Below are 18,464 nucleotides of genomic sequence, written 5' to 3'. Positions count from 1 at the left end.
GAGGGGAGGGGAGGGGAGAGGCGAGGCCTAAATACAAGGACTCCTATGGGCTCTTCAGCACTGGCCCAGCTTCCTCTAGATGGGTTCAGAAACGCATCTAGTGGGGAGGGAATTATTTTTAAAAAATGGAGGGGGACAAAACAATGCTCCTTTTGTCTAGCTGGGCACTGGATGCATGGAAGTGTCTGAGATCCATGGGATGAGCTCTGAAACATAGAGCTGGATGGAAACCCACTGGTTCTGAAGAGAATCAGCCTTTGTTGCCTTTTGCCAACAAAGGGAATTCAAAGGGTGATTCCAGCATGAACTTGCTACATTACAGCTAATCAAGGTTTGATTATGCTAATTTTAGACTTGAGTAGACACAGTGGTTTAGTGCCCCAGTACAGTTGTTAATTATCAAGGCAAGATTGGGTCAATGGAGAAATTGCTAATTTCTGCTGTTGTGAATGCTCAATTTGCTTATCTTAAATTTACACAGAACTGTTCAGACAGCACTACTCACTTCCCTCCCTCCCTCCCTGTGTATACATGCCAGTTCTTGATAAAAATCTACTAATCTTTAATGTGTCACAGAAGTCCTTATTTTTGCAGTAACAAACTAATATGGCCAGTTCATTAGTGAAGAATATAACATTACATCAGTCCTGTTTTGTAAGTGCCACTTCTTTCTCTCAGCCCAGAACTAATTACTGGTATAGCATAGCAGCTGAACTTCAGATCTGGAAAAGTGTGGCTTCAATTTCAAGAAAGAACGTAACAAAAGCCATGCAGGTGCAGCCAGTCCAGCACTCCACAGACAGGGTGGCAAGCCAGCCGCCCGCAGGATCCCTTGAGCAGGATGGGGGCAAGACCTCCTCCTGCCCCAGCTCCCCAGCAACCGGCGTGTGTGGGCCTGCCACCCCTGGTCCAGGAGGCAGCACACGGCCAGCAAGACCAGCAGCCACTGCGGCAAACTCCCCCTCAGGGTATTGTTCTCTCAGCCTTTCCCCACTGTCTCCGCAGTATCAGGATATCAATCATCAACTATCTTACATGGTTGCTAGGATTATTTAGTGAGCAGTTTAAACCTCAGTGCAAATATATAGCAATATTTCTAATTCCAGTGTGGATTCTTTTTTTTTTTGTCCAGTAAGGAATACGATGGTGAATGAGGAAGAAGGTACTTCTCAGCAGGGAGAGCCTAAACCAGCAGAGACGCGTGAGCTGTCGTCCGAGAGTTGTCAGGGGCACGCTTCCGCAGGCCTTGAACCAGAAGGAGACGAGATGAGTGAGGCTGGCCCGGAGGCTGAGCCCAGCAGCGCCACCCAAAAAGCAGAGAGCGATCCCCTCACTGTCAACGGAGGCTCTCCAGGGAGCGAAAGTGCAGGCACGTTTCTGCCACAGACACAGTATATCTGTCCCGTTTGTGGAGAGTGCTTCAACGGAAGCTCCGGCCTCGTTGAGCACCAGAAAGTCCACAAGGAGGAGAAGCGCCACACATGCCCAGTCTGTGGAAAGGGCTGCAGCCAGGAAGTGGATTTAGTGGAGCACATGCAGACCCACACGGACGAGAAGCCCTTTTCTTGCCTGGAATGTGGGAGGAACTTCCTTTTCAGCTCTGACCTGGTCGCTCATCAGAAAGTCCACACGGGAGAGAAGCCCTACATCTGTCTGGAGTGTGGCAAGGGCTTCTCCCAGAGCTCCCAGCTCATGTCTCATCGGAGAGTCCACACCGGGGAGAAGCCTTACGAGTGCATCATCTGTGAGAAGAGCTTCCGCTCCAACTACGACCTGGTCAACCACCAAAGGAGCCACACAGGCGAGAAGCCCTACATCTGTTCCGACTGTGGGAAGAGCTTCACCCGGAGCTCGCACCTGATCTCCCACCAGAGGGTTCACACTGGGGAAAGGCCCTACCCCTGTGGGATCTGTGGGAAGCGGTTCCGTGATTGTTCGCATCTCATCAGGCATCAGAGGGTCCACACTGGGGAGAAACCTTACGAGTGCTCCATCTGCGGCAAGAGCTTCCGGGTCAACTATGACCTTGTGACCCATCAGAGGAACCACACTGGGGAAAAGCCTTACGAATGCCCCGATTGCGGGAAAGGCTTCAAGCGGAGCTCACACTTGATCTGCCATCAGAGGGTCCACACGGGGGAGAGGCCCTACCCCTGCGGCATCTGCGGGAAGAGCTTCAGCTACAGCTCGGACCTTATCAAGCACCAGAGGATCCACACAGGCGAGAAGCCTTACGAATGCCACATCTGTGGAAAGAGCTTTCGGATCAACGCCGACCTTGTCACTCACCAGAGGATCCATACCGGAGAGAAGCCCTACACGTGCGCCGACTGCGGGAAGTGCTTTGCTCGCAGCTCACGCCTCGTGTCCCACCAGAGAGTGCACGTCAAGGATGGGAGCCTCGGGGCTGCCCTGTCAGAGACCAATGCCTCGCCTGTAACGACGGCCTGGTCCCCAACGCCGGGATCTGTCTGGAGCCAAGACGAGAAGGCGTCCCCCGCTCACAAGCAGAGCAGTGACGCCACGCCCCTGGCCGGCCTCACCAACTCTGCTCAGTTTGTCAGCGAAGGAACTCAAGTTACTCATGTGGGTGAGATAAAAATGGAGTGTCCTTCTTGATTCTTGATAATGTAGGAGTCGAGAGTCAAGTGAGCTGGTTGCAAAACACCTCTTTCCAGCAGCAGAGGGTTAGGAGTACCAGAGAATCCTTTCACTTTAATCAGGCGCTTATAGGAAGTTTTAAAACGGAGGCTTGGATAAGCCTTGTGCGGACTAACTGACGGAGTCTCTGAGCTGCCTTTCACATTGTGCATCTATGAGAAGGTTTGTGTCGCCATGAGGAACAATAAGGCATCCATGTTCGTGGCACAGTCCCACCAGCCATATCTAAATTAAAAGCCATTAAAAAACTGTGTCGTCCTCATTGCTTCCCCAAAGGAATCCCACCAAATATAGTTTGATGGGGGTGCTGGGAATTCTTGATGAGAGATTTCTAGATTTCTTTGTTTTTTGAGCAGGTGTGAAGTATAAAAAATGGGATGGTGGGGGTACATTTCTAAGAAAAATCAACTTGAAGGGTGAAAGGAGCAAGAAAAACGGTTGCTTGTTGTAATAGACTTTTCTTGGTGAAATACTTATTTTGTGTTACGTTTCCCCCCATTGTTGTACACAAGAGATCCATAGAAAATAACCAGGGCTTTTCTCTGCTCCTGCTGGGGAAGGTCACGGCTCTTAAAACAGTTTGCTTTAGACATGGCTGTAGATTCTCTTCTCATAAGCACAGTAACTATCTGCTGTTTGTCATCTTCTAGCAGATTGCAATCAATAAAATAAAAGTATTTTAGTTGAGTAGTTTGGAGCTTTAAGTCATTAATAGAAATTATTTAATTTAATTTATAAGGCATGAGCTTTCCCTGTAGGGTTGAGTGCATACATGGAGAAGAATTTCCACAGGATGTAACAGAGCCTCGTTTTCTCCCCATCTTTTCCCAGGATGAGCATCTGGGCACCTAGGGAGGTGCCATGCCAGGCTGTTACGGAGCAGGGAAGGCATGTGCGTTCTCCCTCTCCAGCCTGACTCCTGTACCACAGGGCTGGGCAGTGGGAGGATCCTCAGATATTCAGGGCTCTGACTCCCAGAAGCTCCTGCCAACACGGCCAACGAATCAGGAATGCCAGGAGCTGAAGGACAGAACATCTGGGTCTGCTTTCTGGCTACCTTGGCTCTGCATGAGGGTGTGTGTTCTTGGAGAGGGTAGGGAGGGGAAGGCGTGGGTGGAGTGGGCCGGGGCATCTAGGCCTCCCATTCTCCCCGATGCCTCGGCACTGTGGCTGTTCAGATGTGCAGGTGTACAGCTCTGAACAGGGAGAACAGGCCTGTGCTTAGGACCTGTGGTGGCTTCTCTTTGCACCTGTGCAGCGAGGAAACATGCCCTCTTGTTTCTGTCTGAAGGTGCAATGCAATATTCTTTTCCAAGAAATCTCAATCCAGATAGGCAAAACATAAAAACTAGTCTGGCACAGAAAATTTAGTCTGCTTATAAAAACTTCTCTCCCCAGTAGTCCTCTGCTGATCCCTTTCCCTTGCAGCTCTGTATCTTTCTTGCAATCTTGTCTCTCACTGTGATAACTCAGTTGTCTGCCAATGGGTGACTTCTCGTTTAGGCTGCAGTTTATCATGGAGTAAGTTCCACTGAACACTTTGGGGGCTTGCTTCTGAGTAGGCACATCGGGGGTTGCACTGTCAGTTTGGAAGCAGTTAGCAAGTTGATCATGATGTATTTGTCAGCCAGTATCTTGCCTTATGCCAGAGGAGGCAACTTGTGGCTCTGCAGAAGTTTTGGCCTGCCACTTCCCTGAAGCTTTGGCCAGTATCCCCAGTCATAAGTCGTCATGGCAGCAGTTGGGCAAAACCTCTGGAGGGACACAGGTTGCCCATCCCTGGATGTGAAGCCACAGGTGACCAAGCATTGTGCGGAAATGAGCACACAGCCATGCTGGAGGCGGGGCAGGGCGCTCCGGCCCCCCTCTGCATCCCTGTATGGAAACCCAGTGGGCACTGGAGGGGGCTGGAGCTCTCTGCCCCCCTTGGCCAGCTGGTGGCATGCCAGACATGTTCTCTCTGCAGGCTAGTGATGTGTGTGGTCCTATTTGCAAGGCTGTGGCAGGCTATAAGAAAGGTCAGTGCAAATCAAGCAAAAAGGGGTTGCCTGTGTGAGGGGAAGGACCCAAAATGGCCCAAAAGTATTGGCATAGGAATGACCTGAGCAAAACTGCCCATGAGCAAAGGTTTTACCAGGTGTCTGTCTGTCTGTGTGACTGTCTGTGATTGTCTCTATTACATTGGTGTGGACAAGAAGGTTATACTCCTCCTGTGTTCAGCTGCCACTACAGTGTGTCGATGCTCGCTCACCACAGCCAGCTGGCTGCCGATCATGTGAAGGTCTGTTAGTATCGCGCCTGACAGAAAGCAGTCTCCAGGAGCACGATACCAGGGTGGGGTAATGGAGCGAGACTCACAGCTGTGTTCTGGGAACTCGCAAAGGGGTGTTCAGTTTGAAAAAGCACCTGCCTCTTGTGGAATCGCGCTTTTGTCACATGGTGTGAAAGAGCAATCATAGCTTGATGTAATAATGGCCCATCATGACCTTTTCTTTGATGTGAGTTTCAGAGGACGCGGCAGTGAGCGTGGGCAACTGCAGGGCTTTCGTTATGACTTCGATTTGTCGGGGAAGAGACTCCCCAGGTTTCTCGGTGCGCACATAATGGCAAACAGACCACGCATGGAAGGTGCACCAGCGGCACTTTGCCTCGTCTTCTAGTAGGTACAGGGCAACATTTTTAAAACGGTAGCTTATCATGATGTGTAGACCAGTCTGTATATCCTGCTGTGTCTACTGGAATGTGAGTAAGGGGAATTAAACTAAATCCAGCATATGGTTTTCCCAGACTGGAACTGAGCTTAGAACACGATTTGAAAACCTCCGAGTACCAACTGGTACAGAGCAACTTCTGGGGTGGTTCTGTGGGTACACCTGGTACATTTAGCAGAATGAGGGGGACGCTCACTACGGGGTGCCTTGCCCAGGGGCCTGCACGTTCCCTGTCTGAGGAAAGAGGCTCTTTCTCACCTCTTCATCTACTGCAAGCTTGCCCACTTGCAGGCCACAGACTGAAGATAAGCAGCGGATGAGGAAGGAGAACTAACCCAGCTTCCGTGTGCTGCAGGGTTGCACCGTGCTGCTTTCGTCCTTAGTCAGCCTCTAACTGCTAGAAGGTACCACTGAAACCTTTCCCTGCTAGGCCGTGCTTAAACTGTAGTTGCGGTTAAAGATTCCTGCGTGGCGCTGGTTATTAGAAAGTTAGTTCCTTCACAGGCTTTCTCTGTGGCAATAGGCCTGAAAGCCCCCAGACAGTTCAGAAGACGGTAATTTTCCCATGCCCAAGTGCTGAGGGATGATAATACGAAGAATAACATAGAGGTGTATGGTGTGCAAGAGACTGGATGCATTAAAAAAAAAACATTTGCTTTCCTATCATGTTATATTTCCTTCAGCCTCAAGTAAGAAAATGCAATATTGATGTATCACTTCCTCTGAGTTAATTTCATATTTCCTCTTTGTTACGTTTCAATTCCCTGTGGATTTTGTAGACTTTTCTAGATAGTATATATGTCTAACCATCTAGTATTCAGATTAGGGTACAATACTACATGGATATTAATCACTCCATTGCTTATGCAAATCATCATTTAAATGTGAATATTTAAATTTTCCTGTGGGAACCGGAGCAGAACTGGTTCAGATGTGCAAAACCATTTACCCTTTGGCCTCAGCCGGGATAATTTCAGCCACCGTTTAAGCTGAACTGGAGCTGAATCAGAAATGTTAAGCGTTAACTCCTGCCATTTAAATTATTTCATGCTGCCACCAAAGGTGGAATTGTTGACAGCAGCCAATTACTTCTTGCTGTAACCCTGCTATTGCACTCTGTAATTCTGTCTTTCTTTAAAGATAATAAGAGGGTAAACTCAGTTGGCCAAAGCTGAACGCAAAGTGCAGAATCAGAGATGATGTACAGCTTAAAGGACAAATACCTGTTTGTAGGAGACTCGTACTAGGAAAGTTGGCGTTAACTGAAGCACTCTTTCCATTTACATGGACACGCGCTATTGAATTGGCCATACAGGTTGAGGCATGTTATGGCTGAGTAGCCTGTGAACTGCACCAAAAATAAGGCTTTTCCTCCTATTAGACGGATCCAGATAGCATTAATTTGATCGGAATTGTACTTTCTCTTTAGCTTGGCCACCTGAATTGGAAGGAGGTAGTATCTTGTGGGGGGGTGGGTGGGGGGAATTCTGAATTTCTATCTGGATTAGATTAACCTCAAGCTTTCTCTCTTTTTAATTTGTTTATTGTTCAGGTTTTTTTATATCTTGTCTACTGTTCTACCCATATTCCTATTAATTCTTAATCTATTGTCCCTGTAGACTTGAATCTTTAAATTTATTGTATCCCAGTTTCTTATGATAGTCAATAAAGTTTGTTTAAAATGTATTTCTGGTGTCTGTCTCTGACCTGGGAACATCTGTCCAAACCTAAAAGGAAAGAAAACAGTATCAGGTATTCCTCTAGTTTATACCTGCATTCTTGAAGGGTGTGATCCTATGCAGGTTTAGGCAGAAAAAAAATGGCCTACAACTGGCTGGGGAATTCTGGGAGTTATACAATATTTTTTCTGTCTGGATATACTAAGGATTGAATCCTACTAATTTGATATCTTTGTTACACTGCTGTTTGTTTCTATGGTATGAGCTGGGAAGTTAGCTATATCCTGATTTTTTGGCCAAAATCTGCCAAGCAGTAACAGCATAAAATCCTCCTGAACCTGAAGCCCTCCGTGTGTTTTGGATTTCAAATCACATAAACCTCTGCCAGCATTGCCAATGGTCAAAAATGCTGTGAGTTATAGCTCAAAACATCTGTATGCTCCCAGTTTGGAGAGGAGAATTTATTACCTCGCCCTTCCCATGTTCAGTAGCTCAAATGAATAAACTATTGATCAAAACGGAATTTGGCACTGAAGTTTCTATTGTTTCTAAATCCCATGGTTTTTAAAAGGGGAGCCCTATGCATGTCTGCTCAGAAGTAAGTGCAGTTGAGTTCAATGGGACTTAACTCCTAGGTAAGTGGGTAGAGGTTTGCAGAGAGGTGGGGTGGCCCCTTTGCTTCAGCTGCTCATACTTCTTTTCTTAAAATGTCCAATAATTTCCCTAGCACAAGGCTGGAGACAATCTGAAGTCCTGAGGGCTGAATTCTATTCTGAAGATGCCCTTGGTGTGTGTGACTCGTGGAGGCTGGGCTGAAAGCCAGAGTGGGAGCCCAAATCCAAGCAGGACTAGCTTGGGTCAGCTTAAGCTTCTCCTGAAAGAAATGTAGGAGAGGCATCGTAATGACGTAGGAGAAACTGGACAAAACCCCGGAAACAACTGGCGCAGGGCAGAAGGGGCAGGATTTAGCCATACTCTTGCCCTACTGCAGCTACTTCACTGAAAACAGACACAATTCATTCAATTGGTCCACAGCCCCTGCCACAGCTATGCGCGTTTGTGAACTGATGTTTTTACCCAACTTTGGTTATGATGAGTTTGTAAAACTTATAAAAAGAGTCTGTATATACAAAAAATCTTAAGATCCGTGTACCAACATATCTTTATTAGGTGAGCTGAAAGATCAGAAGAAAAATAAAGCTTGGAAATTTGCACACATTTTGTAATCTTTGAGAGGGCCTAATGAAGGTGTGCAGCATGGAATATTATATTCTATACTTACTATAGTTCCCAAGTTGAATGTTAAGATAGTTGTCTGAGAGGTGGGGAAACCCGTTGTTTTAAACTTCATACTTTCCCTTACATACAGAATCTGCAGGAATATGCTTCCACTTGTTAAGTGAATAGTTGCTTCCCTATGTAACCATGTGCGTAAATAATACTTGACTAAATCGTTTCAAAGTCTATTTCAGTTTTCAACCCAGTGTGCAGAACGTTAAGTTGGGTGAATGCTGGAAAGCAGAGTCTTCGTGCCCAAGTGAGGACAGCAGCTTCAACATGATTCAGCTGAGAGCAGCTCTGCCAGTTTCTTGTTCTGCCAGGAAGCTGGGCTCTCTTGCTATTTCTAGCGACTCCGAGGTGGAAGGCCTGCCACTAAAGACTGGTCCCAGCAAGGGTCTTAGGTAGGGAAAGCTGAGAACCTATTGCTGTACCGTTCTTCTCCCTCCCCCAACTGGTGCACAGTGAGCAAATTCAACAGTGTAACTTCCTCCCCACATCTGTGCGAGGTTGCATTTCTAGGGAGATCTTCACAGGCTGAAAGTCTGCCTCTCTGCAAGAGATCCAGAACAGCCCTCCCAGGAAAAAGAAAGCAGACAGCCTTAGAAAGTTGAAGGAGGGTGTTTTTTACCCGTGCCCCTTCAGTGGGAGTGAAAGTGCAATCCAGGGCGAAATGGGCAAGGGACGAGTTTGGAAAATGCTGACGGGGAACCGATCACTACTTTTTTGGCACTGCTTCATCAGCTCTGGAGGGCACCAGGAAAACCACATAGGCTGAACATCTACCTGGAAACCTCTTTCAAACCAGGGTAGTGAGAGTTAGCTAATAAAGATGAAAATGCATTCTGCTCATGCTCAGATGCACCCTTTTACAGCTATACCATTACTCTGGGCAAAAATGAACTTGCTGCTGTGCAACTTGTTTTGTGACACCATCACTGTTTTCATAGTCAGGAACGTTGGCGAGCTTCTCTGTGTTGAAAAGGTGCCTCTGGGAGTGAGGCGCCCAGGAACGCATTGAGGCAGGCTGCAACTTCAGTGCTCTTACACTGAAGTAAGTTCTAGCATGCTCAGTGGGATTTCTTTAGTAGGTAGGATTGCAAGTTTAATGACTGTTAGCGGCATGCTCCTCTACTCAGAAGTAAACTCCCTTGAGTTCAGTGGGGCTTACTCCCGGGTAGATTGGTGTAGGGTTGCAGCTTGGTGTGCAGACAGCATGGGAAGGAGGCCCGTTTTATCCAGCATTTGCAGGAGCCAAGCTATGCAAGCAGTTAAAGGGAGGAGTCCCTTTATCTGCAGAGAGCACAGTGGGGCCTCTGCACAGAGGAAGGAAAAGACGGGGGCTGTGGGACAGGGCCCCCACTCCCTTGGCATCCTCCAGCCATCTGCCTTGCTCCAAAGAGGCAACGTAGCCCTGGCAAAGAGGTCGCCTGCTGCTCTTTTAATCCTTGAAAGCTTTTGCCATAATAAAGACATTACTAAAGTTTTGTAAGTGCTCAAGCCAGTTTTTCCTTTCTGTATTTTTCTACATTTACTAAGATGTTTTCCTTCCCCCAAACATTTCTGTTTTTACCTGTTTTGGGGAGGGTATATTATATTTGCTTTACCCAGAAAATGGGCTGCAGGGAGAAAACAGAGAAGAGAAAACGACACTACTTTGTGCACAGGACAAACTTCCGTTACAAATTGCAACTTGCTGCGCATCAGGGAAGCTGCAAAGCTCTTGGGCACCAGGAGCCCCAAACCCAAGTTCACCAGGCTCCTGAGGGGCAGCTGCACTGTCAGCAGCCCCAGGGCTAGAGGCCCCAGACGCAAGACTCTGAGAGCGAGAGAGCTCTGAGAGCTGGAGGCCTGAGAGCTTTCCTCCTGAGGAGGCAAATACTCAGAGCCTTGGGCCAGATTGGCTTTGCTGCTTGCCCAGTCTGACTAAGGGTGACCCTATTAATGAGTACCCTCCCAAGCGACCTGTCCTGGCAGCCCTTGGCAACTTGAGGCTGTCGCTTCCTTTATGGAGTCAACCCGTCTTATAGGTGGTCATCTGCTGCTGCTTTCAACCTTCCCCAGCATGGCTGCCTTCTCCTGTGGGCCTTGCCTTCTCATGATCTGCCTGAAGTATGACAGCTTCAGTTGTGTCATTTTTGCTCATAGGGAAAGCTCTGATGTGATTTGATCTAGGACCGACTTGTTTGTCATTCTGTTGGTCTAGGTATTTGCAAAGCTCCTCTCCAGCACCTTATTTATTTATTTTCCGATTTATATCCTGCCTTTTTCCTACAAAGGGCTCAAGGCAGCTTGCATCTCCTCCTCCATCTTATCCCCACAACAACAACCCTGTGAGGTAGGTTGGGCTGAGAGTCTGCCACTGGCCCAAAGTCACCCAGTTGGCTCCATGGCTGAGCGGAGACTGGAACCCAGATTGTCCGAGTCCCGGTCCCATGCCCTTAACCACTACACCACACTGGCTCTCTTTTTAACACATTTTCTTCCTGTTCACACTCAGCTTTCACACACATAGATTGTGACTGGGAATACAAAGGGTAGGGGAATCCTGAGCTTTAAATCTCCTTACACTTGGCGATCTTTTCTAGTTCCTTCCTTGCTGCCCTTCCTGAAGAAGCTTCAGACTTCTTCCAATTTCTAGGCCCAGCCTCCCTTTGATTGCTGAGTGAGCCAAGGGATGCAAAATCCTTCACAAGCTCGCGGCTTCATTGTTGACCTCAAAGTGGTGTGATTCTTTTGCAGTTGTGATTTTTGTTTTCTGAATGTTCAGTTGCAGTCCTGCTTTGCACTTTGAGGTATTAGTTCTTGGGAAGTTCTTGGATGGAGCATCTGCAGGTTTTTATTTGGAACCAGGTGTGGTCATGCACAGAAATAGGACATCTTTCAAGGCTAAGTGACTCCTCTTGCAGGCTGTCTGGCGCTCTGAACGGGGGCACCCCTTTGGGGGTGGAGATCCACTGCCCTTCTGGCTCCCTGGTTACCTGGTCGGATTTCACTCACCATCCAGCTCCACCTCTTGCTGCCCTCCATATTTAGTGCGTATTCCTGCCTTTTTGGTTGTATACTATTCCTGCTTTTTCTCACCTTTCATTCCTGTTACTGCCTTTTCCTTTCTTGATGCCTAAAGGACCATGTTAGATCTTTCAGGGGTTCCTAAGGAGCAAAAGTCAGCAGCATTAGGGCCCTCTGGAGAGGGTTATGCAAGAGATTCAGCAGGGGTGTTCCTGTGGACCCCCAGTCTTGTGATCCAGGGCTAAGGCCCAGATGTGCCTATGTGAGTATACCGAATTTAAGATTTCTCAGGAAGCGAAGCCAGACTATCTCTCATCCAAATAATTTCAATAAACTATTTTTTTCCAGTTATTGTGCACCCTCACACAGCTCATCCCAAAGCAGTGGAAAATGGCTTCCCCCAAAACAACAAAACCAAAACTCAAAAAACCACCCTTGGTTTCCATTCGGGAAGAGATGGTGTCCCGGTGGTTACGGCATGCAGGGAGAGGAAAGGCAACCCTTTCTTCCGCCATGGTAGCCCTGGCACAAGTGTCCACAGACACAGCCCTGGCAGCTCTCCTGGGACTCACACTGACTTGTGCAGGGTCTGTCTGAACAGGGCTGCATCTCTCCCTGTTTCCCTCTGTGTGGGGGACTGGACCAAGTGATGCCCCAAGCCAGTGCCCCCAGGCTCTGCGGTCCTAGATAGCAGCCTGCTTCTTCCTGGAGCAAAATGAATAGAGGAGTTCAGTCAAACCAACCTGTCATGTTACGAGGTAGAGCTCTCACAGAGACGCACTGTCAATGCGGGTCTTTGCATTTTAGCTCCTCTCTGGGATCCAGTTTATACACTCAGTGCGTCCCCCATGAGCCATTTCCTTATGCTGCCGTGGGTAAAGCTCTCTGAAAAAAGGAACTGGGTATTTCTCGCTGACTAATTCCACCATTTGCCTGGCTAAAGTCGTCCTTGTGGCACTCCCAGTGCTGTGTGGGAACTGGCTGCCCACATTATCATTATAATACTTTTTTTTCCTTTTGTGAGGGACCCAAGGCAGGTTACATAGCTCCATTTTATCAAAACAACAACCCTGTGAGATAGGTTGGGCTGAGGTCAATAACTGATCCAGAGTCACCCAGATCTCCTGGGCCTCCAGACCAACTCTAACCACTGCACCACACTGGCTCTCACATTAAGGACAGTGTCATGCCTAACACCTCTGTTTCAGCTGTTCCCCCATCTAGCACCCTCCATCTGTGCTGGACTGCAACTCCCATCACCCCCAGCTACCCACCCCATTCTTTCCTTGAGCACAACTGAGATTGGTTCCAGATTGTGTTTAGTGCAACTGGGCTGATGGATCCGGACCCTCCGCAAAGCCGTCCTCCCTTGGCAGGCCCTTCAAAATGGTACCCAGGACGGTGAGCTCTGGTGTGGGGAGAGGCGGGATCCCTGAAGGCTATGCAGTCTCACCTTCCATGCCAGAGCTTGTCTGCTCACAGAAGGCAGCTCTTGGATCTAGCTTCATCGGTCAGATCCAGCTCCAACCCTCAACAATCACTGGAAGGTCATTTCTCATCGGGGCCCATTCCGATTCTTTTCCAGGAAGGCATCGTGCAGCAGAATTGCAAAGTCCCTGGGCCACTTGGGGTCTCAGTCTAGCCCTCCTCCCCTAATATTTCCAAGAGGACCAGATGCTTACCCTCCCAACCAGTGATCAAAAAAGTTTCCCAGCTTTTGTGCAGGCTTTTATCTGTCCTAAAATCCGAAATGCCTCTCCTAAGAGCTTCAAGCCAGAGTAGGCTGGCTGTTTGGCTCTCCTCGCCACCGGGATGCAGCTGCTGGAGAGTCTTCAAGGGGAATTCCGCCCTTGGATTGAAAGAGGGGCAGCACCCCTTTCCGGACGCAAGCTGTTTGGACTGAAATAGCACGATTTCCACCTGCCTTTCTCCCCACCCCTGGCAATGCCCCTGTGGCAAACTATGCCTCTTGTCTCTCTGATTTGGACAGAGCCCATAACTTTAATAAGACAACTGTGGTCGAATGACTTGACATTTATTGCAATGGGAAAAGAAACAGAAAATAACCGGCAGCCGGCCAGCTTTTAAATAAAGCAGAGACACTGTTGAGGGCCAAACTAGGCACTATGTGAAATAAATTTATAGCCATCGAGGCAGGGATGATTTACCCCCCCCCCCCGGTCATAGTCCCAATGAAGAATAGCTCTCTCTTGTGCACACGTTCTCTCTTTTCCACATGCACATGGAGTGTGCACGTCGTTAGCTCCAGAAAGGAAGGTTCTACTGGGAGCTTTGCTTCTGGGACTGGTTTTCATCAGCACCTGCAGCGGAGAAGGAAAACCATCCCATTCCTGCCTTCTGCAACCCCAGAGATAACTGGGCTCAACTTCCCCTGTTGCTAAAGACATTTTTAACTTCTTGGTTGGCCCAAAGACCACGAAAAAGTTAACCTGCACGGGAGTGCATGGAGGCAGGTATGGACTGATAGCTGTTAATTTTATCAAGTGTAAAAAAAATTGCATACTCTGTACTGCACAGAGAAACTTGAACCTTCCTCCTACATTTTCCCATCTTGATAGGTGCTCTTATGAAATGCAGAACTCCTTCTGGTCACTTTTCATTAAAAAAAAAAAAAGTAGTTTTCGTCCTCTTTTGCATGCAGCTTCACATATTGCATAGCAAGGAAATAACATTTCTGTTCTTCCATATACAGGTTACTCAAAACGTGTTTCACACATTTTGAACACTTTGCCTGGAAGTAGTTTAAGTGGAAATGAATTCAGCCTCTCAGTTCTCTTCATCTAAGCACAGCTTCCACATCATTTCAAGCCACGGTAGGGTGGCCAGAATCAGAGGATGAGTTGAGTAGATTCAGTTTCAAACAGTAGTTTGAAATAATTTTTCACAACTATTTGAAGTGTCTTGGGATTCAAATCCCAGGCAGAAATAGGATGAAAAGTTGATTCTAGAGAAAAATAAGTTCCAGTTCATATTTAATTCTCAGTAGCTTCAGAAATATTCTCTTTACTAATTTCCTGCCTGGAAGTAGGTGTCCATTTCTCAAAAGAGTTCATCTGAAATACTGGGAGGACCTTTGGTGAGACGATCTCTTCAGACCTGCAAAATCCAGAATGTCCAAGGGATATGCAGACCTTCCAAGGATCCATCTTCAGACCATCTGCTGAGAGAGCATAAGAACTGCCATCTCGGATCTCTCTATAGCCAGCATGCTGAGCCTCTTTCAGCCTCAGATTTCAATTTCAGAGAAGCTCTCAGGGGCCAGATTCCAGTGGTACACAGGGCCAAAGAACAAAAAAACAAGTGCATTTTACCCTGGAGCCCTTTTGGTCTTGCAGAATAGTATGGGATTAGAGAAGCGACCGTGAAAAAGATGGAAAACCATCGAATATTGTCTGCTTGGGAGCAGGGGAGGGATGTGGCCATCTGCAACTCCAATGGCAGCAGGAGCTGGTCTCACCAATATTTGCATGGTGGCCTCCACACACGGGGCTCAACCTAAACTTTAGTGGGTCTGTCCATGGTGCTGAATAAAGCTCGGTGGTTTATTCAGCACCATGGACAGCTCCTTAAAGTTCTGCGGAAAGTCTAGCATGGATACACCGTCCCAGTGACATTGGAGCCATCAGCCTCTACTGGCAGAAGTCTAGACTGGGGCCCCAGGCAGGCCAAAACTAGCCCATGGGTCATGCATTTAACGCCCCTGATCAAGCGCAGACATTGAGCTGGGTCTAGCCCAACCCTGCCCGTGCTGGTTGTCCACTACCGTAGCATCCCAGAAAGCAGCCCACAGATGCCTCTGGAAGCGACAGAGCAAGACATGAAGGTGAGGGAACTTCATGTCCAAACTCTGCTGTTGAAAGCAAGCATTACAGGTTTGTAGCCTTTCATACCCATCTTCCAGGGTTCTATGATAAGTCTCAAGAATTTATACTCTGACTAATTGAGAGCTGGCATGCTGGTCAGAGTGCTGGACTGGGGAGCTGGGAGATCCCGGTGCTAGTCCTTGCTCAGCTATGAAGCTCACCGGGTGACTTTGGGCCAGTCACAGACTCTCTGTCCAACCTACCTCACGGTGGCGTCATTGTGAAGATAAAATGGAGTTATTTAAGCTGCCATGGGTTCTTCACAAGAAAAAGGGTTGGGCTATAAATGCAACATAGTTCAAACAAGCCATGTCAGTGAGTGGGCCAAGAAAAAAAGAAACTGGACAGAACAAACCATGCTTCTGGCGCTCCTTTTAGGCTTAACAGTTTGCATCGGTAGCATATTTCATTATGGCTTTGACTATCCATAGGCTGATTCATAATCAATGAAATGTCTCAGAATGTGCCTCTTATGCCTGCATGTATTACAGAAAAAGGAGGTTGGCATGACCATTAAACAGCTATCAAAAAGAGGGCAAGGCTCTTGTATCTTTGACCTCTGCTCACCCAGTGTGGGATTAGAGCTTAGAGGAACACCACACAAATGATCAACACAGTTGGGGCCAATTTCATCCAACCCTGAATCCCCAAGAACTTCACACACACTCCCGGGGAGAGAGCTTTGGCTGTGGGGTGGTATAAAAGTGGAAATAATGATGCCACCTAGCGATGGCTACCAACCAGACGGCTTTATGGAGGATAAGACCAGCCCCAGCTGCAAGGCATGGGAGTGATCTAGTATCTACAATACCAGAGCAGCCTGCCCCAAACACAACTTGCTTGGGAACACAAGGGTGGGCATGAGCGCCTGGCTGGCCACTGTAGGAAAGGAAGTCTGGCTCAGTCCGGCCTTGGGTGTGATCTGGTCAGCCTCGGGACTCTAGTGACATTTGGGGAGCGATTTGTTCTGCCACTGCAGTGGCCCACAGGTGTGCCCACGGGCAGAGCTGCAGGAAAGGCAGACTGCAGACGGAGTGTCTTGCACAGCCACCAACACACTCGATATGCAACATGCCTGTACTGGTTTTACACCAGTTGTAACAGGCACGGCTCCCTCTGAAGGCCGGCCTTCCCTCACAGGGTGCCCTCCAGATGGCTGTGAGGGCACCTCCCAGCATCCTCCAGCCAGTATTGCCGCTGACCTGCAGCACCTCTTGCTGTGACCCACGCAGGGCGTGCCAGGAATCCTAATCCAACAAATGTGGAGGGCAGCTGGTCAGGATGGCTGCTCTTGGGGACTGCAGAGGGGACCGGTGTTGAAAACTCTCTCTGGGGGTTCCCTGCTCCCACTCTCCAAGCTGGGGCTCCCAGGCTGCTCCCTTCTGCAGTACACCCACACACGGAGTTACCTGATGGAGAGGGCAGGCCACAGAGCTCAGCCAGGCAAAGCTGGCTCGTTCTTTCACTTCCCTTTCCGTCTTGAGCGGGAGCTCCGAGCCTTGTGGAGTTGCTGGTGTTTAACCAGGTTTGGATGGTGGTGGAAGCTTTGCCCACACTTGCTGCAGATATAGGAGGTCTGCTTTGTGTGGGTTCTCAGGTGTCTAGAGAGCTTTGAGCTGGACACAAACATCTTCCCACATTCAGCACACTCAAAAGGCCTCTTGCCTGTGTGAATCATCTCGTGTGTATTGCGGCTGGACAAGTGGCTGAAGCATTCGCCACACTCTCGGCAAGCGTGGGGCTTCTCCCCCGTGTGAGTCCGCTTGTGCCGATTGAGGTTCGAGACATACCGGAAGTTTCTCCCACAGTGCCGGCAGCTGTAGGGCATCTCCCCGGTGTGGATTCGCAGGTGCTTCACTAGGTCCGAGCTCTGTGTGAAGCTTTTCTCACACTCGGGGCAAACGTAGCCAGCAGAGCCATATCCTTTGTGGAATCTCTGGTGGATGAGCAGGCTACGATGCTGCCTGAACATTTGCCCGCATTCAGAGCAGAGGTAGGGCATCTCTCCTGTATGGATCCGCTGGTGGATGAGGAGGTTTGAGCGCTGAGCAAAGCTCTTCCCACATTCAGCACACAGGTGGGGCCTCACCCCCGCATGGAGCTGCTTATGCTTGAGGAGATTCGAGCTCTGCCGGAAGCGCCTCCCACACTCCGGGCAGGGATAGGGGCTCTCCCCTGTGTGGATTCTCAGGTGAATAGTGAGACTTGACTGCTGGGTAAAACCCTTCCCACACTTTGGGCACTGGTAAGGCCTCTCACCCGTGTGGATTCTCAGGTGAATAGTGAGACTTGACTGCTGGGTAAAACCCTTTCCACACTTTGGGCACTGGTAAGGCCTCTCACCCGTGTGGATTCTCTGATGAGTTAATAGGCTTGGGCCTCGGCTGAAAGTCTTCCCACACTCCAGACATTGGTAGCTCTTCTGAACTGGCTGGACAAAGGCAAGAACAGATGCAGTCTTGGCACGGCAAGTTCCCTGGGGTCGTGCTTCATTTCTAGGTGGTGCCATTGCCGGCTGAAAGACAAGAAGAGAGAATCTGTATTTCAAGCCAAGACATGAGCCAAGTTATGGAGGGGAGAGCAACAGACCTGCCTTCATTTTCTCCCCTGGTGGGGCTTCTATGACTTTTAGCACTGCCTGGGAGTTAGAAATCCAGCAGGTGAAGCTTTTCCCAACACTGATCAAGTAATGGATAAACTTCACATGCCAGGCTGCTATCCATCTAGGCCTTGAAAGGCAGGGCTGTCAAGGTTTCCTTTCCTGTGTTGCGGTACATGAGTGCCTCCAAGCATGTACACAATGCCTGCTCTTCTGCAAATAAACTTTTTGAGGAAGAATCCTTCCAATCAACTCTAAGCTAAGTCGATGCAGCAACAAACCAGCCCTTACAGGAAACAGGGACTCTGCATATTTGTAAGAACACAGAGACCATGAGAGAGCAAGTCAGTTATCTGTGTGCCTTCCACTCAGGAGGGAGATATTCCCCCAGAACAGCTTTGGAGTACTTGCATCAAGGGTCACCAATCCCTTTCAGGGCCCCATGACTTTAGCACACAGGTGTAGGCAACTTGTGGTCCTCCAGATACCTTGTATTCAGTGGTGTGGCTGTGCAATTTTAAGCACCAGATGTACAGGGCAGGGGCTTTAGATGACCATATATATTCACACAACTAGTTTTTTCTTCTTCCACTCCCTGCACCTCCACTCCAGTTTTCACCTGTTTTTACATTCCTGATTT

General features: G+C 48.6%; 2 protein-coding genes across 3 annotated transcripts in view; one reads left to right on the top strand and one right to left on the bottom strand.

The window, feature by feature from the left end:
* Window positions 1-7,058, top strand: part of LOC123034524 (zinc finger protein 501-like) — a 15,278-nt gene extending 8,220 nt beyond the window's left edge. For both annotated transcript variants that reach the window (XM_044451930.1, XM_044451931.1), the window contains exon 2: window positions 1,133-7,058. In XM_044451930.1, the coding sequence (XP_044307865.1) occupies window positions 1,133-2,619 (1,487 nt within the window). In that variant the 3' untranslated portion in view covers window positions 2,620-7,058. The remainder of the gene's footprint in view (window positions 1-1,132) is intronic.
* Window positions 7,059-16,687: 9,629 nt separating this feature from the next.
* LOC123034401 (zinc finger protein 239-like) lies at window positions 16,688-17,734 on the bottom strand. The gene has a single exon (XM_044451726.1). It carries the CDS (start codon window positions 17,732-17,734, stop codon window positions 16,688-16,690), a length of 1,047 nt encoding a protein of 348 aa, XP_044307661.1.
* Window positions 17,735-18,464: the final 730 nt, after the last annotated feature.

Source organism: Varanus komodoensis, unplaced genomic scaffold (assembly GCF_004798865.1).
Source record: "Varanus komodoensis strain SLA01 unplaced genomic scaffold, ASM479886v1 scaffold6_4, whole genome shotgun sequence".
In the NCBI taxonomy this organism is placed as follows: domain Eukaryota; kingdom Metazoa; phylum Chordata; class Lepidosauria; order Squamata; family Varanidae; genus Varanus; species Varanus komodoensis.
Note: the sequence above shows the minus strand (reverse complement) of the source record. Positions and strands in the feature narration are given on the sequence as shown.